Source organism: Schistocerca serialis, chromosome 7 (assembly GCF_023864345.2).
Source record: "Schistocerca serialis cubense isolate TAMUIC-IGC-003099 chromosome 7, iqSchSeri2.2, whole genome shotgun sequence".
NCBI lineage: Eukaryota > Metazoa > Arthropoda > Insecta > Orthoptera > Acrididae > Schistocerca > Schistocerca serialis.
In genome coordinates, this window is record NC_064644.1 from 336,682,104 (window position 1) to 336,707,657 (window position 25,554).

Consider the following 25,554-nt stretch of genomic DNA (forward strand, 5'->3'; position numbering starts at 1 on the left):
CATTAAATATTATTGATTCTGTGCTGAGGAAATGATGTTTCACATTTGTCTTTAATAAACATGAAATAAAATACAATCAAGGCTTTCATTTGAAAGCTTATTGTAGTTCTTGATCATAACTTAAAGTTGCTGTTGATTGCCCTCTAGTGTTTGTTTAGTGGCACTCTTAATATGCAGTCTGATGCACGTATCAGTTTTTAGTAAACTATGGTTATATGATTACTTCTTATTAGCTGCACTGTCCATACACTATAATAATTTTTAGCAGAGTTTACAAACCATGTCTTCAAATGCAAAGAAATTTTGCATATATAACAAGTTTCTCCATCCATATTGCTTGCAGAGCTGAGAATTTTGATTTATGACCTCTCCCCACATAGGTCCTTCTCCTAGGTGATCCATTATATAGCCACTCACCAGAACAAAGGCAATAAGTGCTGGAGTCAACCTGGAACAACAGTACTAGTTCTTTATGTTATATACATTATGTTGTCATCAGTTTCAGATCATGTCATAGCAGTGATATAATTTAGAACAAACAATAGCATATACACCAATCTTGTCATTGTCATAAATGATCATGAAATAAAACAAAATCACCAAAGTTACAACAAGTGCCAAATTTATCAAATTTGTTTCAATGCACGTTCTTGTGGAATAGTTGGCATCTTCCTTCAACTAAGTGACAATTCAGGTTTTTTAAGAATTTCTGTGAAACTCTCTCATGACCCTAACAAAACATTTGACCATTTGGGTTGCCTCATTTTTATACACTGATGAGCCAAAACAGGATGCTCACTTGCCCAGTAGCATATTGGTCCACCTTTGGAATGCAATACAGCAGTGATTTTATATGGCAGGAATTAGATACATTCTTGGTAGGATTCTGTAGGTATGTCTATGTACAGATCACACAACTGCCATAAATTATGGGCTGGTGGTTTGTGGGCATGGAGCTGGTGCTTGATAAGGTCTCGTATGTATTCCATTAGATATGGGTCAGGCGAATTTTGTGGCCAAGACATAAATATGAGTTAATTGTTGTCTCCTAAAACCACTGTCTTTGTGGAATATTTAGTTTTCTTGCTGGAAAATCCCATCACCATCGGGAAAGACATCAAGGATGAAGGGTTGCAGATGGTCCACAATAAAATTCACATAGTCCACATCTGCCATGGTGCCTTTGTTTACTACCACAGGTCCTGAGAAAGCCCAGGGTAATGTCCCCTATAGCATAATACTGCCTCCATCAGCTTGCATCCATGGTGTTGTGCATATTTTGAGCAGTCGTTTGCTTTGCTGACAGAGTATGCAGACATGACCACTGGCCTGGTGTAACAAGAAACATGATTCATCTGACCAAGTGACTTGTTTCCATTCACCTGTAGACCAATATCAATGACACCATGTTCACTGCAATCATAACTGATGACGTCATTGGGTCCCCCACTCCTGTCTTAAGAATTCTTCTTATTTTATTCATAGTGTATGGGAGTTTGACAGCTTATATTTTCATATGGAGGTATTATTCACACTATTCATGAAAGATTAATATGTAATGTATCTTAGAAATTCATAAATTAAGCACGTAGGACCAATTCTTGAAATTTGTAAGCAGATCTTATCATCTAATTGGTGTGATTCTTCAAACTTTTGCTACTTCATATTTTTCATTATTTCTGTATCATTTCTCTGTGACTGCACAGGCTTCTGTTATTTGTGCAACTTCAACAATCCATGTTTGTTAACTTGATACAGATCCCACACACTTTGAAAATGTTTCTATATAGTCAGGACAATGTCAATGGATGATTTCATGCAACTATGCCATTTTTTAGTGTTTGGAAAGGGTACAGTCATATATTTTCTGCAGTTAGATTTAACTGGTGATCTCTGCATCAGGCTGAAATTGTATCAAGCATTTACTGGATATTAATACTGTTCTTTGTGCATGTAAACATAATCTATAGGGCTTCGTGTTGACTGTCTGGGGAAATAATTATGTGACTGTGTTGCTCATAGGAATTTACTCTGGAATACTATTCACAGTAATGCCCATTGCTGTTACAGTAGAGAGGAGAGAGAGAGAGGGAGAGAGAGAGAGAGAGAGAGAGAGAGAGAGAGAGAGAGAGAGAGACTTTTATGAAGAACTGTGGAAAGAATATAAAATTGGAGAGTTAGAATTTGATAACTGTTATCTACTCTTACATGGAAATTTTAAAACTACACTGAGTTAACATGTATGTGCTAGTGCATAAAATGTCTAGTTCTGATTGTAACCAAACTGTGTGAAAAGCCTAGTGATAACTTTTATTTAAGTTCTCCTAACTATATGACATGACCTCTCATAAAAAGAAGTGGTGTTACATTTGAACATGAAATCAAGAAACATGTCACAAGAAGAGAGTTATTTCATAAGAGACTTTTATTTCTCTTGAGAGTCCTTCGAACTTTTATATGCATGTCAATTGTATGTAGTGTTATTGTTTGACTCCTTTCAGATTTTTTGGGCCATCATTAATGTACTGTACCATACTGTACCTGTTCATTATAAATGGATTCATTATACTGGAAAGCACCCATCATGTAGACAGATATGGATCTGATGGTAAAGAATTTTAACACAGGTAACTGAGAAAATAATTAGTCCCAAAACTAATGAAAGGAAGAAACCACATGAAGCTAAAATTGCTTAATTAAAACAGCACATGTAATTTGTACTATAATTCAGCAGCAAATCTGGATAATTTTGGTTTAGACTGTACATCTGATATGTTTTATGCAGTTAAATGTTTTCTGTCGGCTTTATCTCAATAATATTCTTTTGTAACTGTACAAAAAAATCAAATCTATCATGGATTATCATTGTGAGATAGGAGATTTACCTTATGTACCGACCTATTAGCCATTTCAACCATTTTATCTTGCCTGTACTCTGTAGCTCTCTTGTAAGTGTGTATGCAGCCAGAACACCACTCATAAGCAAGAAAGAATCAGTGCAATGGGAACCTGTTCGGAGTGCAACAGTGATTGGCATCTTCATTTGCTGTAAGGAAAAAGATTTGTTTTGAAATTGTATTTGTATAATGATGATAAGTTATACAGTTAGACATCTCTGGCCATGAGCAACGAAAATTTTATATTATTTTGTTTGTTTTCATGCATCATTACTGTCATACAGACTAATGTCAATGAACATGAGTCTTAAACATACTATGCCATATATCACAGAATAAAACATTTCATAATAAGCACTGCTTACTAAGCAGCTTATTTGAAGGAAGAGTACAGTGTTGCAATGAAAAATTGCTAATTGATCATCATGTAAATAACATAAAAGAACTCATCTTTTCCCTAGCATTTATTCCATCTAGTAAGGGGTCTGCTTTTTCAGGATTTGACAGACTTTATTTTGTTATTTAACTCTGTTGATGGATGCCCTTCCTGATTCCTCAGTCATCAAGGTATTTAAGGGAGGGACATCATGAATGCCACCTGTTTGTGAATCCTGTACAATTTGTTCTGTGTTTTTTGTATTTTAACTGTTTGCTTGTTGCCTTTTCTGAGGCAGAAATTTGGGATCAGCCCAAGAGCTTCCTAAATGAGCATTGGAAACCACCTAAAAGCAACATTCATGCTGGCTGGTGTACTAGCCCATGGTTGTTAATCCACCTTATGGATTTGATCTGGCTCTGAGTCCCCTCCCTGTCTCACAAGTCAGTGTGTTATGCATTAACTATATGAGCAAGTTGATGTAAAGAAATTCTTACTGTTTAATATGCCATATTTTTCTCACAAAATGCTACTGACAATTTCAGCATAATTTCATTGAATACAGTTTTTAATCACCAAGATTTGGAGCTTTTCTCAACCTACTTGTTGTGCACTTTGAAGAAAAAAAAAAAAAAGAAAGTGACTTTGCAAATTTGGACTGGATTATAAAACAGTGTTTCATTGAGCTGATTAATTAATTTCAAATGTTGCAGAGGTCTACATAATTAAAATACATGTTGGCTGATAATAATAAATTGAAGAACTAGTACTGTCACTCTGTGATAAAAAATAGCAAACACACATGCAAACAGACACATGGAGATAAGGGAGTTAACTCTAATTCTGGACTCATCTCCCTCATCTTAGAATCCTAAAAATATGTTGAGTAGGTAGAACATTACCTCTGTTTGGCTTCTGTAAAGGCTTCTCTACTAAGAAAGCAATATATTATCTCATCAACTCAAGTTGTGGTAGCATTGAATAAGAAAAATTACTCTGCTGACATTTTATGTAATCTCACCAAAACCTATGATGGTGTGGATAATAAAATCTTACTAGAGAAATACTTGTAGTGTTTAAGGCATTCTGCTTGTGCTGATGTTGTCACATCTTAGCCATAGAAAAGAGATTGTCACATGAACAAATGACATGACAGCTGTAATACTAAATTCAAAGAGGAGAAGCATTAAATATGGTGCTTGGTCTACTACTATTCTACATAAATGATTTTGTGAGGACCTCGTAGCAGTCTTCAAAAACTGTGTTGTTTGTTGATGACAATAATAAATTGATAAAGGACTCAAATACTTTCATACCAGACATATCCAGGGAAGAAATGAAACAAGCTTACACCTGGTTTACAGCAAACAATTTAATCATTAATTTTACAAACACTCATACTATAAAATGATGTGACAGAATCACTGCCCTTAAGGAGGTGAAATTTTTAGTACCTGCCAAAACCTGATGTAAATGTGTTTGTACATCTTCCTCCCAAACTCCTGGATCGATTGCAAACTAATTTGGCATAGAAATAGCAAGCCTTATGACTATCAACACTGTGGGATTTATAACCTCCTACCTCCAACAGAAGTGGAGATACAGGAAAAACCATTGTTTTTCAGCCTCTGGTGTATAGGCTACACTGCACGACAGGCATATTTTGTGGGAACATGGTGAATGGGAACAGTAACAGCCTACAAAATCAACCTACTTTTCAGAGCACTGCACATGTTAGCCTCAAGAAACTGTTTTCCAATTTGTGAAATGAAGGCTGCCCTGCATGAAGGGCAAGCCGTTGGAGTAGTGTTGGCATGTTTGTACTCCATCTCGTCAAAGGATAACACCGAAAGCTACCAGGTTTTTCTTGTTTTGTTTGTGCCTATCGACAACTCAATGAGTCTGCTTTCTATTGAGTGGTCTCCTTTAGTTCTAAAGTATTTACAGGTAATGGAAGTAGAGATACATGAGCACACAATGGATGACACTCTGTGTGAAGTTAGTAGACATTCAGATGAGTAATAAAATAATGTTGCCCCAGCAAGTGGATCATTCACTCAATACTGTCCTGTGCCATATTCTTCATCAAAAACATATTAGTTTTACAGAAGTGTACAATAAGAATTCGTATAAAGTCGATCTTGTAGTAGATTGTGCAAAGCATCATCAGGTCCCTATGAATTCTTAAACTTATGTGTTGATATGAATATGGTATGGCATTGATACTGTAGTCATAGGATACTACTTTTCTGTGTTTTGTCAAGTGCACCATTTTATATTTCTGTAGAGCTGAAGCAAGTTGCCTGACTTTGCACCATTTCCAAATGTCATCAAGACCTGACTAGATCATGTTAACAGAATCTTCCATCGGTTCTTGGTAGAACAACATTATAATACATGAAAAACACCAATCTGACTGGATGTTAATGCAGCTTTATTCAGATAGTAATTCATTATAGATAACTGCCCCATTCAGTGTTCTACCATCTGGGTACATCAGCACAATCTTGATAAAGATTCCAGCAGAAGTATTGAAAAATCACATTTCAGAATTTTGAAGAGGAATGTGGCATGGCAAACATCTCAGACGTTTTTACTGTTAATGTGAAGGATCCTGGAATATGATAAATATCAAGATTTTCATTTAAATTATAATGCCCTGTGGTATTAAGAGGAGAAATTTTTCTAAGTGTTGGTAATTCAGTTTTGTATTGTGTTGTAATTTCCAGTGTTGTTTACTCCCAATACTAGGTTCACTGATTTGAAAGAAGAGTGTAATACTGATATGGAGGAAATGTAATAAACATAATAAGGTGTTTACTGATACTAAAAGTACATCTACATATTGTTGTATAATGATGCCTTTCAATGAATAAATGCAGTAAATAAATACATTTTTGATGTAGTACTATAATGAATTCTTCCTTACTATGTTAAATTTATAATATTTGTGTCCTTACCTCTAGAAAATCCACCCTGTTTATGTATGGCATTCGAGCCAGTGGAATGATGGCATGCTCAATGTATAGGACAATTGCCAACAGTGCTCTCAGACCAAAGATGCATACGATATTTCTGTCAGGTGACAAAGCGCCAGTCAGTTCTGCCCAAGTACGATACAGGGAGAAGCTCTCGACCAATGTCCAACCATTACCTGCAGCAGTAGAAGGCATCTAAAACAGTTAATTTTGAAACACAAATTTTGATCAAATATATTATGATATTTATGTAACTCACCCTGGTTTTCAGGTTTAGGAGTCTCAGACATATCTCTCAGAGTGGCTATAATTGCTATTATCCCAACTGATACAAGAGCTGATCTGTAAACATGATAAAAATGTTATAAGTCAAATTTTGAACATAAGAGGAATACCTGAAATGCACTTCACTTAAAACTTCTGGGCTAACAGGCTGTGGTCAAAATCTAACAATTTCCCTAACATTTCATCTCCAGCTCTGGGGGATATCCTCTCCCACAGCTGGAGATGAAACATTAGGGGAAAGTTTTGCATAAGAGGAATACCTGAAATGCACTTCACGTAAAACTTCTGGGCTGACAGGCTGTGGTCAATATCTAACAATTTCCCTAAATTTCATCTCCAGCTGTGTGGGATATCCTCTCCCGCAACTGGAGATGAAATGTTAGGTGAAAGTTTTGCCTGTCGCCCATGGCCTGCCAGTGTGGAAATTCTAAATGAAGTTACTGCTGGCTGTGAAAGCCTGCATTTTTTGATCACACTGAATACAATGTATTTATGTTACAATTATACAAAACAATACTTTATACAATCTTTTCCAGCCACACAATACTCACATGAGTTGATTTGTTTGGAAAGCAGAGTTAAGCATAGGAAAACTGTCATATATTGCAGAAAAAATGCACATATGAGCATGGGCTTTGCCACTGGTGTGCTCAGTGATGGATGGACAAGTTGATGCTGAGGAGGGAGAGTGCCATCAGTCCTAGACAACTGCTGATAATAATTTGAAAGCAACCAACCAACAGCAGCTTTTACTGGAAATTTTGAGATACATTATAAGTTGATGAAGTGGGGAAGGGAATATGATGATAACAAGTAATGTTGTTTCAGTAACTCATGGGTGGCCCGTTGGCCTTGCAGGAAAGAGGTGAGGTGTGGAACAAAAGCTTTTAACTGATTCAATAGTGTCTCACGGTATCAGTTTTGAAGGATGTTTGTGAGAAATTTTATGTGACTTTGTCTTGAAAGTTTAAGAGTGGGTACAAATTATCAAAGATAGAAAATACTTAGTGTTTGATTTCATAATGAGAAAGTGTGTGCAGCAAAGTACAAAGTTGTCATAGATAGGGGAGGACTGGACTGTGGGAAATTGGCACAAGAAAGAGCACGGCTGTAATTAATTAAACTCAGGAAAGACACATCTTTTGTTACCACATAGTTCTCTATTTATTTTTGTGACTTTGGTTTTATTATCCCACTCTGTAGCATAACTAACAAAAATGTTGTGCATAGTGGTAAAAACACAATACCAATAAATTTAGGGTCAGAAAAGAAATTAATGCTAGCAGTAAATATATAAAATAACTTAAAGGCTGTTATAGTTTCTGCCTGTTGTGTGCAGTGTGTTGTGTTTCTGCATCTACTAGATAACTATATCTGGTTCTCTGACAGTGCTGCACAAAGTGGAGTTTGTCTTTTGCAGCTTGCAGCTTCTGTGGGGGTGTCTAAGTATGGTATGTATCAATCTCTCTGTTCTGCCTTTGTAATAGAAGCCACACTAATTGCATGTGATCATATTGACTCCTCAAGGGGGAGCTGTTTGCTACCATTCTACTCCTTAGCTAAATTTTTTCCTTCTTTCCTACAATATATTGCTAGTTACCATTCCACAGCCAAAGAAAATATTGGAATTCTTATTTTGGGCTATATTCCAATAAAAAATTAATATTCCCTACTGCATTTAAGTGGTGCTGATCTATGTTACTGATTTATATAAATCAGTAACTGACTTTGTTCCCATTCTTGTGATTGTAAAAATGCCATGAGCTAATCAATGTTTATTTCCAAAGTCACATAGCTCAATCAAAAGCCCTAATTTTACTCTTTCAACTAATCAGTTTTCTTTCTGCTGAAAGATGTTAACTGAAATATTAAATTCATAACTTATGTTTTGACTTACCTGAAATTGCTTTCATTATTTGAATGTCTGTGCTTATTTAATTCCCAGATCTGATGTTATGCTTCTGTTGCCCTAATTTTTCTGAACCAGATAATACATTTGGTTGCACAAGTAAGTCCCTAATTAAGAAACTGAATAAATTAGAAGAAATGAGAAAATGACATAAAATTAGGTACACCACTATGTAGATACACCTTGTATCAACCAAATATACCTTGACAATCGAGGAAAAAATAGACTGCTACTTACTGTAAAAAAGGTATGTTAAGTTGCAGACAGGCACAATTAAAAGACACTTATCACCCAACTTGCACAACATCCTAGTCCATCCCTACACCCCCCCCCCCCCCCCCCCATCCCAACCTCTTGCCACAACGATCATACCCCTGTGGAAGATCCACACACAAGACCTGCCTAAACCACCCACCCAGCACTTCCAGTTCCAGTCCTGTCACGGGTTTATCCTACCTCGTCAGGGGTTGGGCCACCTGTGAAAGTGGCCATGTCATTTACCAGCTCTGCTGCAACCATTGCGCAGCTTCTTATGCTGGTATGACTACCAACTAGCTGTCCACCAGGATGAATGGCCACCACTAAACTGTGGCCAAGAGCAAAGTAGACCATCCTGTGGCAGAACATGCAGCTGACCACAACATGCTTAATTTCAATGGCTGCTTCACTACCCAAGCCAACTGTATCCTAAACATCACCACCAGCTTTTCTGAACAGCATAGATAGGAGTTTGAAGTTATCCTTACAACACATTCTCTGCTCCCGTAACTATCCAGACCTCAAGCTACAGTAACATACTTCCCCACACTCTCCACCCAATAGTTCCCAGCCTCTTTGCTTGCCACTCTCTGCCAATGCAGCCATCCATCTTTCCCTGCTCCTCTTCCTCCTACTCCTTTTTTCCCCACTTCCCTGCCCCACAACGTCCTGATGCTGCACCTGTTGGCTTAATTTAAAGTTATTTGTTCACTGCCTTGTAATACATTACGTCAGCCAAAATGCAGCCCACTGTGAATGCTTTTCTCAAATACGGGATGAGTTGATTGATGTGCGTAATTAGCTGGAAATCACCCTGACGTCTGTCAAGCAATTGGCACCTGTGGTGAATCAGTGTGTTGGGAGAGCTCCCAAGAGTTGCGTACCTGTAATACTTGTACCGGAGGTACCTCAGGTACTGTCCTGTCCTGTGGATACTGTCTCCTCTGCAGAAAGTACAGGATCTGTCATTACCAGCCCAGCTGACTGCATGTGGTGTGTCAGTGGTAGATCTTGGTGTCCTGTACAGGGTGGATGGGGACCAAGGAAGACTCAGGGTGTTGTACCAATCCCTCTAACCTTCAAGTTTAGGTGCTGTCTTTCACTGAAACTGAAACTGCGCCAGTGGGACTCTTTACCTGTTTTTGGAAAACCTGTTTTATCACGTCTGGAGGAGGGATCTTTTAACCATCAGAAGTTCAAATGTATGGTGAATGATGGTACCCCTTAAGGAAATGGCAGCAAGGGACAGGTGGGCAACAGGTATACTCAATGTGTATGGCTGGGGGCCTCATTAAACATGTTGAAGAGGCTATTTTGGCAGCCACTGAGGAAACAGAGTGCAACCAACTGCAGATTATGGTGGATATTGGAACAAATGATGCCTTTCACCTGGGCACCAAGGTTATTCTTGGTTCTTTCCAATGACTGGCTGAGAAGGCTGAGAAGACCAGCCTTGCACATGGAGTTTCAGCAAAGCCCACAATTTGCAGCATTGTCCCCAGAATTGATTGTGGCCCTTTGGTTCTGAGCCAAGCGGAAGTCCTGACTGAACCAGAGACTTCAAAGGTTCTTTAAAAAGCTAGGCTGCAACTTCCTGGACTTGCACCACGGGACTGAGAACTCTAGGGTCCCTGTAAATAGGTAAATAGTGCACTACACATCAGAGGCTGCTACTCAGGTAGCTGACTATTTGTGGGGTGCACACAAGGGTTTCTTAGATTAGGTGACTCTCCATGCAATCCAGATAATGATAGCTGTAGGAAACCCAAAAGTATCAGTGTAACATCAAAAGAAATGCTTCCCACAGGTGAGAGTATTAAAATCCTCATGGTAAACTGCCAAAGCATTCACAACAAGTTGCCAGAGTTTGAAGCTTTCATTGAAAATAGTGAAGCTCACATAACACTAGGTACAAAAAGCTGGTTGAAATCTGAATTTGATAGCAATGAGATTTTTGGGGAAAATTCAAGTGTATACCAAAAGGATAGGCAAATGGGAAATGGAGGTGATGTATTTGTCACAGTAGACAGGAAACTCAAATCCACTGAGACAGAAATTGGGGCTGCACATGAGATTGTTTGGGCAAGACTCAATATCACGGGTAGGCATAAAGTGATAACTGGATCCCTTCTATCACCCACCAGACTCATCTCCTGATGTAACAGAAACCTTTAGAGAAAACCTACGCAAGTTCCCCAATCATACTGTAGAAATCAGTGGAGCCTTTAATCATTCAATAATCAATTGGGAAAATTACTATTTTGTTAGTGGCGGGCATGATACAACATTCTGTGAAACTTTACTAAATGCCCTCTCTGAAAACTACCTAGAACAGATAGTTAGGAACCCCACTCATGATGGAAATATATTGGATCTAATGGCAACAAATAGACTTGATGTCTTTGAGGATGTCCACAACAACACTGGGACCAGTGACCACGATGGTGTAGCAACAATGATTATCAAAGTACAAAGGACAATTAAAACAAGCAGAAAGATATATACCAAGAGATTATAATTAAACTTTCCCTATTTAACACATTATAACATGGGAACTAATTACTGTAAGAGTATCAAACTTGATAGCATTAATGTCCAGAGTATGGGGTGCATGATTTCCATGTGTCACAGTGCCACCATCAAGTTCCAACTATGGCCACCAGATGACATGAACAGTCATTGTGATTCATAGTCTCATACACCTGATCAGTCACAGAGCACTTGTTGACATGTCAAAATGAGTTTGGACAAAAGGAGCAGGGCATTATTGGTATAGTTTTATTATCAAAACAACAGTAATGTTACTACTGCACTTCAAGAATATTGCTGGCTAAAAAGATTACGGAAGGCCCTCTTTCTCCACCTGCTATGCAGTGCATGATGAATAAGTTCAAATCAGATGGAGAACTGAGCATCACTCCGGGAAGAGACCAACGACTGGTTGCACCACAGGCGATAGGTGAAATTGCTGTTGCTATGGCAGACAATGCTGTGCACAATTCCCAATAATCAGGCAGTGCCTGTACTGTGTCAAGACAGTTGAACATCCTGCTGTCAGCTGTATGGAAGGTGCTTCAGGCTATTCTCAAATGGTATCCATACAAGATCTGTATCATACAGCATCTTGCACCATAGGTCACACAATGATGTGTGGACTTCGCTCTACACTTCCTTGTAAGGATTGAAGTTGATGAGGGTTGGCCCTCGACCATCCTGTGGACAGAGGAAGCTCATTTTTCTCTGATGGGTGAGGTGAACACACAGAACTGCCATGTATGTGGATCTTCAACTCCAGGCATTGTGCATGAAGTTCCTCTGTATGGTGAATGTGTCACTGTATGGTGTGGCTTCACTGCTACATTCATAATTGGCCCATTCTTTTTTGAAGAGGTTGGCGCTCAAGGACAGAAACATGCAGTGCAACTGTCCAGCATTACTGTGATATGCTTTGCCAGCATGTCATACCTGCCCTACAGGAGAGACACTCACTCAACTCAACACTTTTAATTAAGTTGGGGCCCCATCGCACATCGCTCATAAATTTTACCTACCACATTTGGAAATGATTGAGTTATCAGCCAATTGTTTCCAAATGCTTGGCCAGCACAATCACCTGATTTCACTTCCTGTGTTTTCTGGTTGTGGGGCTACCTGAAGGACAGGGTTTACCAGAGGAACATTGACACATGTGCTGATTTGAAGTGCAGCATATGAAGAGAGTTAGCCAGCATATCTATGAATATGCTACATTCTGCTGTGCATAATGCAATCCTGCACTTGCAGGCTCTTCTGGACATTGATGGGAAACGTATTGAGTCCATTTTGTAGCAGTGATACTACCAGTATGTAATGGTACTGTGCACTGTAGCAGCACATTAAAACTGGTTCAATTGAATTGATTCTGCATTATTTCTCTTCCCCATGTCCTTGACACAAATGCTACCAAGTTTAGTCCTCATATGGTAATTAGTTTCTGTGTTATGTTAAACAGGGAAAGTATGATTGTATCCACCTGGTATGTTCAGTAAATTAGATAAAAAACATTAGTAGTGTCATCTCACTCATTGAGGAACTTTAAACTTGCAGCACAGGGCAGGAGCATGTAGAGGAACTCTGGATCAAATTTAAAAGAATAGTTGACCATGCACTGCACAGATATGAATCCAACAGAACAGTTCATAATGGGAGGGAACCACCATGGTAATATAATCACTGTTAAGAAACTTCTAAAGAAACAGAGATTACTGCATAATAGGTGTAAAACAAGGCGTAGCGCTTAGATAGAGAGATGCTGAATGAAACATGTTTGGCTGTCAAAAGAGCAATGCCTGTTGTCTTCAGTGACTATCATAGCAGAATATTGTCAAGTTATCTTTAACAGAACCCAAATAAATTCTGATTGTGTGTAAAGACTGTTAGTGGCACCAGAGATTGTGTCCAGCCCTAGTGAATGAGACAGGAACCGAAAATGAGGGTAGCAAAGCAAAAGCTGAAATGCTTAGCTCCACTTTCAACTGTTTCTTAACAAAGAAAAACCCAGGAGAATTGCTCCAATTTAATCCTCATAAAACTGAAAAGATGAATGAAACAAGTATTAGTGTCAGTGGTGTTGAGAAACAGCTGAAATTGTTAAAACTGAACAAAGCTCCAAGCCCCAATGGAATCCTTCTCAGATTCTATACTGAATTTGTGGCTGAGCTAGCCCCTCTTCTAACTATAATCTGTTATAGATCCTTAGAACAAAAAATGGCACTCGGTAGGTGGAAGAAAACACAGGCACCAAAGGTAGTAGAAGTGAACCACAAAACTACTGTTCAATATCCATGAAATTAATTTGTTCTACATCTACATCTACATTTATACTCCGCAAGCCACTCAACGGTGTGTGGCGGAGGGCACCTTACGTGCCACTGTCATTACCTCCCTTTTCTGTTCCAGTTGCGTATGGTTCGCTGGACGAACGACTGTCTGAAAGCCTCTGTGCACGCTCGAATCTCTCTAATTTTACATTCGTGATCTCCTCGGGAGGTATAAGTAGGGGGAAGCAATATATTCGATACCTCAACCAGAAACGCACCCTCTCGAAACCTGGCGAGCAAGCTACACCGCGATGCAGAGTGCGTCTCTTGCAGAGTCTGCCACTTGAGTTTGCTAAACATCTCCGTAACGCTATCACGATTACCAAATAACCCTGTTACAAAATGTGCCGCTCTTCTTTGGATCTTCTCTATCTCCTCCGTCAACCCGATCTGGTACGGACCCCACACTGATGAGCAATACTCAAGTATAGGTCGAACGAGTGTTTTGTAAGCCACCTCCTTTGTTGATGGCCTACATTTTCTAAGGACTCTCCCAATGAATCTCAACATGGCACCCGCCTTACCAACAATTAATTTTATATGATCATTCCACTTCCAATCGTTTCATACGCACACTCCCAGATATTTTACAGACGTAACTGCTACCAGTGTTTGTTCCACTATCATATAATCATACAATAAAGGATCCTTCTTTCTATATATTCGCAATACATTACATTTGTCTATGTTAAGGGTCAGTTGCCACTCCCTGCACCAAGTGCCTATCCGCTGCAGATCTTCCTGCATTTCGCTACAATTTTCTAATGCTGCAACTTCTCTGTATACTACAGCATCATCCGCGAAAAGCCGCATGGAACTTCCGACACTATCTACTAGGTCATTTATATATATTGTGAAAAGCAATGGTGCCACAACACTCCCCTGTGGCACGCCAGAGGTTACTTTAACGTCTGTAGATGTCTCTCCATTGATAACAACATGCTGTGTTCTGTTTGCTAAAAACTCTTCAGTCCAGCCACACAGCTGGTCTGATATTCTGTAGGCTCTTACTTTGTTTATCAGGCGACAGTGCAGAACTGTATCGAACGCCTTCCAGAAGTCAAGGAAAATAGCATCTACCTGCGAGCCTGTATCTAATATTTTCTGGGTCTCATGAACAAATGAAGTGAGTTGGGTCTCACATGATCGCTGTTTCCGGAATCCATGTTGATTCCTACAGAGTAGATTCTGGGTTTCCAGAAATGACATGATACTCGAGCAAAAAACATGTTCTAAAATTCTAAAACAGATCGACGTCAGAGATATAGGTCTATAGTTTTGCGCATCTGCTCGACGACCCTTCTTGAAGACTGGGACTATCTGTGCTCTTTTCCAATCATTTGGAACCTTCCATTCCTCTAGAGACTTGCGGTACACGGCTGTTAGAAGGGGGGCAAGTTCTTTTGCGTACTCTGTGTAGAATCGAATTGGTATCCCGTCAGGTCCAGTGGACTTTCCTCTGTTGAGTGATTCCAGTTGCTTTTCTATTCCTTGGACACTTATTTTGGTGTCAGCCATTTTTTCGTTTGTGCGAGGATTTAGAGAAGGAACTGCAGTGTGGTCTTCCTCTGTAAAACAGCTTTGGAAAAAGGTGTTTAGTATTTCAGCTTTACACGTGTCATCCTCTGTTTCAATGCCATCATCATCCCGGAGTGTCTGGATATGCTGTTTCGAGCCACTTACTGACTTAACGTAAGACCAGAACTTCCTAGGATTTTCTGTCAAGTCGGTACATAGAATTTTACTTTTGAATTCACTGAATGCTTCACGCATAGCCCTCCTTATGCTAACTTTGACATTGCTTAGCTTCTGTTTGTCTGAGAGGTTTTGCCTGCGTTTAAACTTGGAGTGAAGCTCTCTTTGCTTTCGCAGTAGTTTCCTAACTTTGTTGTTGAACCACGGTGGGTTTTTCCCGTCCCTCACAGTTTTACTCGGCACGTACCTGTCTAAAACACATTTTACGATTGTCTTGAACTTTTTCCATAAACACTCAACGTTGTCAGTGTCAGAACAGAAATGTTTGTTTTGATCTGTTAGGTAGTCTGAAATATGCCTTCTATTACTCTTGCTAAACAGATAAACCTTCCTCCCTTTTTTTATATTCCTATTAACTTCCATATTCAGGGATGCTGCAACGGCCTTATGATCACTGATTTCCTGTTCTGCACTTACAGAGTCGAAAAGTTCGGGTCTGTTTGTTATCAGTAGGTCCAAGATGTTATCTCCACGAGTCGGTTCTCTGTTTAATTGCTCAAGGTAATTTTCGGATAGTGCACTCAGTATAATGTCACTCGATGCTCTGTCCCTACCACCCGTCCTAAACATCTGAGTGTCCCAGTCTATATCTGGTAAATTGAAATCTCCACCTAAGACTATACCATGCTGAGAAAATTTATGTGAAATGTATTCCAAATTTTCTCTCAGTTGTTCTGCCACTAATGCTGCTGAGTCAGGAGGTCAGTAAAAGGAGCCAATTACACTCCTGGAAATTAAAATAAGAACACCGTGAATACATTGTCCCAGGAAGGGGAAACTTTATTGACACATTCCTGGGGTCAGATACATCACATGATCACAATGACAGAACCACAGGCATATAGACACAGGCAACAGAGCATGCACAATGTCGGCACTAGTACAGTGTATATCCACCTTTCGCAGTAATGCAGGCTGCTATTCTCCCATGGAGACGATCGTAGAGATGCTGGATGTAGTCCTGTGGAACGGCTTGCCATGCCATTTCCACCTGGCGCCTCAGTTGGACCAGAATTCGTGCTGGACGTGCAGACCGCGTGAGACGACGCTTCATCCAGCCCCAAACATGCTCAATGGGGGACAGATCCGGAGATCTTGCTGGCCAGGGTAGTTGACTTACACCTTCTAGAGCACGTTGGGTGGCACGGGATGCATGCGGACGTGCATTGTCCTGTTGGAACAGCAAGTTCCCTTGCCGGTCTAGGAATGGTAGGACGATGAGTTCGATGACGGTTTGGATGTACCGTGCACTATTCAGTGTCCCCTCGACGATCACCAGTGGTGTACGGCCAGTGTAGGAGATCACTCCCCACACCATGATGCCGGGTGTTGGCCCTGTGTGCCTCGGTCGTATGCGGTCCTGATTGTGGCGCTCACCTGCACGGCGCCAAACACGCATATGACCATCATTGGCACCAAGGCAGAAGCGACTCTCATCGCTGAAGACGACACGTCTCCATTCGTCCCTCCATTCACGCCTGTCGCAACACCACTGGAGGCGGGCTGCACGATGTTGGGGCGTGAGCGGAAGACGGCCTAACGGTGTGCGGGACTGTAGCCCAGCTTCATGGAGACGGTTGCGAATGGTCCTCGCCGATACCCCAGGAGCAACAGTGTCCCTAATTTGCTGGGAAGTGGCGGTGCGGTCCCCTACGGCACTGCGTAGGATCCTACGGTCTTGGCGTGCATCCATGCATCGCTGCGGTCCAGTCCCAGGTCGACGGGCACGTGCACCTTCCGCCGACCACTGGCGACAACATCGATGTACTGTGGAGACCTCACGCCCCACGTGTTGAGCAATTCGGCGGTACGTCCACCCGGCCTCCCGCATGCCCACTATATGCCCTCGCTCAAAGTCCGTCAACTGCACATACGGTTCACGTCCACGCTGTCGCGGCATGCTGCCAGTGTTAAAGACTGCGATGGAGCTCCGTATGCCACGGCAAACTGGCTGACACTGACGGCGGCGGTGCACAAATGCTGCATAGCTAGCGCCATTCGACGGCCAACACCGCGGTTCCTGGTGTGTCCGCTGTGCTGTGCGTGTGATCATTGCTTGTACAGCCCTCTCACAGTGTCCGGAGAAAGTATGGTGGGTCTGACACACCAGTGTCAATGTGTTCTTTTTTCCATTTCCAGGAGTGTATTAACATAGCTCGGTTGTTGAGTGTAGCCTCCACCCATAATAATTCACAGGAACTATCCACTTCTACTTCACTACAGGATAAACTACTACTAACAGCTACAAACACGCCACCATCGGTTGCATGCAATCTATCCTTTCTAAACACCGTCTGTGCCTTTGTAAAAATTTCGGCAGAATTCATCTCTGGCTTCAGCCAGCTTTCTGTACCTATAACGATTTCAGCTTCAGTGCTTTCTATCAGTGCTTGAAGTTCCGGTACTTTGCCAATGCAACTTTGACAGTTTCCAATTACAATACCGATTGCTGCTTGGTCCCTGCATGTCCTGACTTTGCCCCGCACCCTTTGAGGCTGTTGCCCTTTCTGTACTTGCCCGAGGCCATCTAACCTAAAAAACCGCCCAGTCCATGCCACACAACCCCTGCTACCCGTGTAGCCGCTTGCTGAGTGTAGTGGACTCCTGACCTATCCAGCGGAACCCAAAACGCCACCACCCTATGGCGCAAGTCGAGGAATCTGCAGCCCACACGGTCGCAGAACTGTCTCAGCCTCTGATTCAGACCCTCCACTCAGCTCTGTAGAATCTTAAAAAATATCTGAGCTCCAGCATAATGAGGTATCTTGAAGAGAATGACCTCCTCAATGCAAACCAGCATGGATTTCAAAAACATTGATCATGTTAAACCCAACTCATACTTTCTCACATGACATACTGAAAGCCTTGGATCAAGGTAACCAGGTAGATGCAGTATTTCTTAATTTCTGAAAATCATTTGACTCAGTATTGTACTTACTGTAAAAAAATACAATCATATGGGGTATCAAGTGAAATTTGTGACTGGATTGAGGACCTTTTGTAGGGGGAAAACAGTGTGTTATCTTGGGTGGAGAGTCATCATCAGATGTAGAAGTAACTTCGGATGTGCCCCCGGAAACTGTGATGGGACCCTTGCTGTCCATGTTGTATATTAATGCCCTTGCAGGCTCTTTGCAGATTATGTAGTTATCTATAATGGAGTACTATCTGAGAGAAGCTGCATTAATATTTAGTCATATATTGATAATATTTCAGCATGGTGCAGAGATTGTCAACTTGCTCTAAACGTTCAAAAATGTAAAATTTTGCACTTCACAAAATGAAAAAATGTAGTATCCTAAGACTATAATATTGATGAGTCACTGTTGGAATCAGCCAACTCATACAAATACCTGGGTGTAACACTTTGTAGGGATATGAAGTGGAATGATCACTTAGGTTTGGTCACGGGTGAAGCATGTGGCAGACTTCAGTTTGTCAGTAGGATACTGGGGAAGTGCCATCAGTCTACAAAGGAGATTGCTTACAGATCACTCATGCAAGCACTTCTAGAATGTTGCTCAAGTGTGTGGGACCTGTACCAGATAGGACTAACAGGGGATATTGAGCATATACAGAGAAGGATAGCACAAATGGTCACAGTTTTGCTGAATCCATGGGACAGTGTCACAGAGATACTGAAGAAGCTGAACTGGAAGACTGCCAGAGCCGGCAGTCATGTTTGTGTGAAGTGTGTTTCTTTTTTGCTGATGAAGGCTGTGCCTAAAAGCTTTGTGTAAGTGTCTTTTAATTGTGCCTGTCTGCATCTTAACATGTCTTCTTTACAGTAAGTAGCAATCTATCTTTTCCTACATAGTTGATATTTGTACATGGGTTTCCAGTGTTTAAACAAAACCTTGAACTTTATTACTTTTGCAGGTGTCTAACATACAGTTAAAGTAAAATGTAATTACTGATATCATTACTATCATTACATCTCTCTATACCAGGTGTCCCTCCTAAGAGTCATCAGCTGCATTTTCTCTGATATTTCAGCAGATATTTGCAATTTTGTTTTTGCAATGTGGAGTTGGAGTCAGCCCTAACAAATGCTGCTCATGACATGTTACATTCAATGTCCAGTGTCAACAGAAAGTGTTGCTTTTTTTCCTGTTACACACAAAATGATTTTCAAAGTGAAATTTTGCATGACCATTCAATAGAGTGGTCCCAAATGAGTCTAGTGTGATATCTGTTTTATCAGTATCAATATACAACCAGAACCCCAGCAGTGACTGAACAACAATTCTGCATGACGGTTACAGTCACTGCAGGGCAGGTAGTGCTGTCACTGCTGGTGTACTGGTTATTCTTCATGTTTCACTATTCCTGTTAATAGATATAGATAAAATGAATATCACACCAGACTAATTTGGGACTGCTCCACTGAACAGGAAAGTAAAATTCCAGTTTGAAAATCATTGCCTTCAAAATGGGAAACCAACAGACACTTTCCATCAACATTACACATTGCATGAAAGACATGATAAGCAGCATTTGTTTGGGCTGACACCCTGTAAAAACAAAATTGCTAATAACTGCCAAAACACCAGAGAAAATGACTCTTAGAGGGGACAAAAGCCTATATACGCTCCACCGGACAGCAGGTTCATAGTTTGCAGGTAGAAGTCACTCAGTTAACATTTATGTGTCAGAGCTCATATCTGGAAATCAATCAGTTAACCTCTTGCTATCAAAATTTGCACCTTAGCATAAAAGTTCACCAGTGTCAAAGTTTTTATTGAGCCACCAAATCCCAAACATCTATGTAACAACGTGTTTCAATATTTTTGTGAATTTCTTCTGAATCTGTCATCAGCATTCATTCGAATTCAATATGGGAATCTGTTTTGGACAAATTACCACTGTTTAAACCTACTATGAGAAGTAACTAACTTGAAGCGATAGTACTGTTGTGAAGGAAAGTGGACTGGTCAGAACAAATTTAAAAATCAAATACTTATTCACAAACAATTAATAATATGATAAGACTAAGATTTCAAGTATTGCATATGTTATTGAGTTGTGAGACCACCAGTTCAAGCGATTTCAGAGCATGAGACTCCAGTTCATCATGCACAATCAAGGATTTACAGTAGCACAATGACATTAGTACCACAACTAATTCAACGATTAAATTGTTTAAGATCTTTTTGTTTTCCATTTCCAGGTAATTTGAAAGCTAATTGAACCTACTGTACAGGGCTACATTTATGCACAGGCTCGACTGTGGCCTAGAGGTCCACATCACAGAAATAAATTAACTAAATAAGTAAATGAAGATCTTTGTCTTAATACTGTGGTGTGGGCCTTCTTATATTCATAAAATACACATATGTAATTATTTGTATGGGCTTACTTGGCTGAATTATTTTCAGTGGACTCTTAATACGAATAAAGTAAGTACTCATCTCTCATGTCCCACACTCCCTCACATAAAATTACAAGTGGCATCAAGTTAAACACATGGCACATCAGTTGTCAAAATTGCCTAAGACTTTTTTAAAGTTTGGCTAATGAAATTTTGGAACAATGAAGTGAGTTTGATTTCATAGAAAGTAGATTTTTTTCAATATACCATTTCATTCAAACCAGAACCCATACTGTTTTTTTTACTTCATGTGGCCAAATGTAAATAAAAGAGCTCTTTAATCCAAGGAAAACCATTTTCAGATAATCCTTTAATGAGATATCTTGACATAATCATTGTGAGCATTTTAGCAAGAAATTCAAAAGGAAAACAAACAAATGCATTAAAAAATAGGAATGTATTTTTATCAAAAAATATTTTTGGTCATAATAATTATATTACTTCCATTATAGATGGTAATAAATTGCTGCTTTGACTATCTTAATAATTTCAGTTCTGTTAATTTTTTAATCATATCAATTAATTATATTATACACTGAAGAGCCAAAGAAACTGGTACACCTGCCTAATATTGTGTAGGGCCCCCGCGAGCATGAGAAATGCTGCAGCATGACTTGACATGGACTCAAATAATATCTGAAGTAATGCTGAAGGGAACTTACACCATGAACCCTGCACAGCTGTCCCTAAATCTGTAAGAGTACAAGGGGGTGGAGATATCTTCTGAACAGCACATTGCAAGGCATCCCATATATGCTCCAATATTGTTCATGCCTGGGGAGGTTGGTGGCCAGTGGAAGTGTTTTAACTCAGAAGAGCATTCCTTCAGTGACTCTGTAGCAATTCTGGATGTATGGGGTGTCACATTGTATTGCACTGTCCTGCTGGAATTTCCCAAGTCCATCAGAATGCACAATAGACATGAATGGAAGCAGCTGATCAGACAGGGTGCTTACATATATGTCACTCATCAGAGTTGTATCTAGAGGTATCAGGGTTCCATATGACTTCAACTGCACATGCCCCACACCATTACAGAGCCTCCACCACCTTGAACAGTCCACTGCTGACATGCAGAGTCTATGGATTCATGAGGTTGTTTCCATACCCAAACACATCCATCTGCATGATACAATTTGAAATGAGACTCGTCCAACCAGGCAACATGTTTCCAGTCATCAACAATCCAATGTTGGTGTTGATGGGCCCAGGCAAGGCATAAAGCTTTGAGTAGTGCAGTCATCAAGGTTACACGAGTAGACCTTTGGCTCGGAAAGTCCATATCGATGATGTTTCGTTGGATGGTTCACATGCTGACACTTGTTGATTGCCCAGCACTGAAATCTACAGCAATCTGCAGAAGGATTGCACTTCTGTCACATTGAATGATTCTCTTCAGTCGTCATCAGTCCTGTTCTAGCAGGATATTTTTTCTGGCCGCAGCATTGTTGGAGATTTGATGTTTTACTGGATACCTGATATTCACGGTACACTTGTGAAACAGTCATATCAGAATATCCCCCCTTCATCATTGTGTCCCATCGCTCATGCGCTGTCTATAACAACAGGTTCAAACTCACTTAAATCATGATAACCTGCCACTGTAGCAGCAGTAACTGTTCTAACGCGATGCCAGACACCTGTTGTCTTATATAGGTGTTACTGACCATAGTGCCTGTTTACATACCTCTGTATTTGCGTACTCATGCCTATACCAGTTTCTTTGATGCTTCAGTGTATTTTGTGGAGTAAAATGTTATACAATTAAATAATAAACTTTGAATGTTGTGTTATAGATTTTTAATTCAAAAATTGCTGTAAATGATATTTTTACTGGTTAATTATTATAAAATTTCCCATGCTAAGGCCTGCACCGCAGGTTCAGCGTAGGGATTTATGGATCCCAATATGGCAGTCCTGTCATTTAGGTTTATGAGGACTTTTTTCTTGTTTTATCAATATGAGAAATCTGTTTCCAAAGTTTGTAAACGTATTTTTGGAGTACTCTGTATAAGGAAACAGACTGTTTAAGATTGCGGACTTAGACAGAAAAAGTATGGGAAGAGGTAGGGGGGGGGGGTGCTGCTGCTACTACATACTTCCCCTCCCCTCAAGCAATGTAGCTGACACCCTGAGGATAGATGCTTTTGATGTCATGGCGTGATTTTACTGCATCTGCACATTGTGGCTGAGATGTAACTGGTTGACGGGAGAACGTTGTAATGAAATAACTGAAACAGACTCATACAACAGTAGTTGATGCACTTTGTAAGTGAAGTATATGATACACTGTATTTTTATTATGCTGACCTACATTTTCTATTGTGTTACTTTCTGTCACATATATCAATCATTGTTTAATATCATTTAAATTAATTTAATCACTTGCAGAAGGAAAAACTTAGAATCCCATTTCATATGTGAAATTATGAATTTATTAAGATCTAAACTTCCATATGTAGGTCCATAAATTACGAATTTAAGCAGATCAAAACTTCCATGTGTAGCTAGTTCTGAATTTTGAAAGACAGAAATTTGTTTATGTCAGACATCTTTTGCGTCAAATACTAAAATTTATACCACAGAAGTTTCTGGAAAGCACTGCACAGCAACAGAGTTGTTCACTCAAAATGTAATATGACTAAACATATTTAAATCTGTGAAGTAATAATGCTTAGGCTTTGGAATGTTTGTAAATTAACTTAACTGAAACGTTTAAATATTTTACTTAGGCCTATTATTTATATGTTTCAAAGGTAATTGTTTAAACATAAAATTATATGATTTTGTAAGATAGGAAGCAATGAGTTATTTCAGATGTTTCTTCCATTTATGAGGAATTTGCTGGCATAGAACTTAGTGAATATTTAATTATGTAATTATTGTAAAGGTATAAATATACTACTGCCAATAATGTAATTACTTTGATTGTTATTCAGTTTAAGGTACATAATGACCAGTGTCATGCCAGTTAGTGTATCAGTAGGCCTATCAGTCATGATACATATTCTGTAACTGTTGTGAACCAGCTTGAAGCAAATTTTGTGAGCCACAAATACGTGTGTGTGTGTGTGTGTGTGTGTGTGTGTGTGTGTGTGTGTGTGTGTGTGTGTGTGGAGGGGTGGGGGGTGGTGGTGAAATGCAAATGGGTGTTTCATTCCATAGTCTCTGCAATGATCTGGACCTCTCGCCAGTTCAAGCCATGTCATCTTCAATAATTAACAATAAATTTTATTTCTGATGGCAAAAACTACTTGCGTATCACATCACAGGTTTCTTTGTATCCAGCTCCTTCTGTGAGCAGCAATAGTTCTGTTGGCAGTGTTAAACGATATGCTCACAGTGGCGCTTTCAAGAGGATCTTGTTACACCACTTTCACCTCTTGCATCCACAGCCTATGATCATGCCACGAGAAGCTGTGGGGGGGGGGGGGGGAGGGGCTGAAGGATATGGTAAACTCCTTGTACACAAACAACTTTCTATTCAAAATCGTCTACTCATTGTTAGTTCATTAGTTACATGTTCCATAGATCAGTTAAACATCTTTCTGGAAATGATGTGCATTGGACCAGTTCATAGGATGTGTGTACCATACATGATTAGCGTTAACATTGTTGAACATTTTTTTGTCCTACGCATGCAATTATACTTAAAAAGTAGTATTTTTTTTTTTACATACATACGGTACCAGTATTTAAATATATATTCATCCATGGAATGGAAGAATTTGCCAGGAGAAATGATTTTGGTTTAGATTTAAAACTTGCTTTGTTACGTGTAAAACATTTTCTATTACTGGACCAATGATCAAAAAATTTTAGTGTTGTGCACTGAACCTCTTTCTGAGTCACTGATGGCTTTATTAATGGGCAATACGTTCAGTAGACGAAAGTCACGGGATGGTGATTCGCGCATACACAGATGGCTGTAGCATTGCATACACAAGATATAAAAGAGCAGTGCATTGGTAGAGTTGTCATTGTGATTTCAGATGCTGGACTCCATACATGATGGATGCATGCTGCACAAAGTGCACCACAAGTCTGAAAAAGTAAATTATCACTGGCAATGCTGAAGCCTAAGCCGGAGACGTGGAACAAGCCAGACCCACTGATGTTCAATCACCGATACTTCGAGAATTTCCTTCCTGCTATGTCGATCCAGGACACCACCATGTTAGTCAAAAGCAAAACATCAAAGACTAGGAACAAGAATGCTGGCAATGTCTCTTACATTGGAAAACCACATCGATGGCGGTGTGGCATACCGAGAAGATGGGAGAATCTAAAGTATGTCTGACAGAAGAGACAAGCACAACCTACTAACAGCAAGCACCACACTGATGAGGGGTATGAGGTTGGCAAACAACACCTCAGGTTCCAAGAGGACCCCACAGAGTCTCAACAACCTGCAGTCACGCTGCAGCTTGACCCTGCAAGTGCACTAACACCACAGCAGAGCGACAATAAAAGTTGACTGTGGTCATGCAAACGGGGGAAGAAGACAACAATGCAGCTCAGTAGTGAGCCAAGGAAACTACTCCAGCTCCCCCACTCTACATCCACTACAAGGGTGGGAAAAACCGAACTGAGCTACGGACAGAGCAAGCAGCACCAGTGATGGACACCTCTTCTCGCTGCAATTTTCCAAAAAAATGGCTCTGAGGACTATGGGACTTAACATCTGAGGTCATCAGTCCCCTAGAACTTAGAACTACTTAAACCTAACTGACCTGAGGACATCACACACATTCATGCCTGAGGCAGGATTCAAACCTGTGACCGTAGCAGTCGCGCGGTTCCGGACTGAAGCGCCTAGAACTGCTCGGCCAGCAATTTTCCAGCTGGTATGACTATGACACAGCA

At 40.1% G+C, this 25,554-nt stretch overlaps 1 protein-coding gene across 1 annotated transcript in view; it reads right to left on the reverse strand.

Moving 5' to 3' along the window:
• Positions 1-25,554, reverse strand: part of LOC126412536 (nose resistant to fluoxetine protein 6-like) — a 331,497-nt gene that overhangs the window by 31,356 nt on the left and 274,587 nt on the right. The window contains exons 6-9 of the mRNA XM_050082181.1: positions 6,511-6,593; positions 6,234-6,427; positions 2,886-3,046; positions 280-448 (exon numbers count right to left, since the gene is read on the reverse strand). Coding sequence (XP_049938138.1) covers positions 280-448; positions 2,886-3,046; positions 6,234-6,427; positions 6,511-6,593 — 607 coding nt within the window. The remainder of the gene's footprint in view (positions 1-279; positions 449-2,885; positions 3,047-6,233; positions 6,428-6,510; positions 6,594-25,554) is intronic.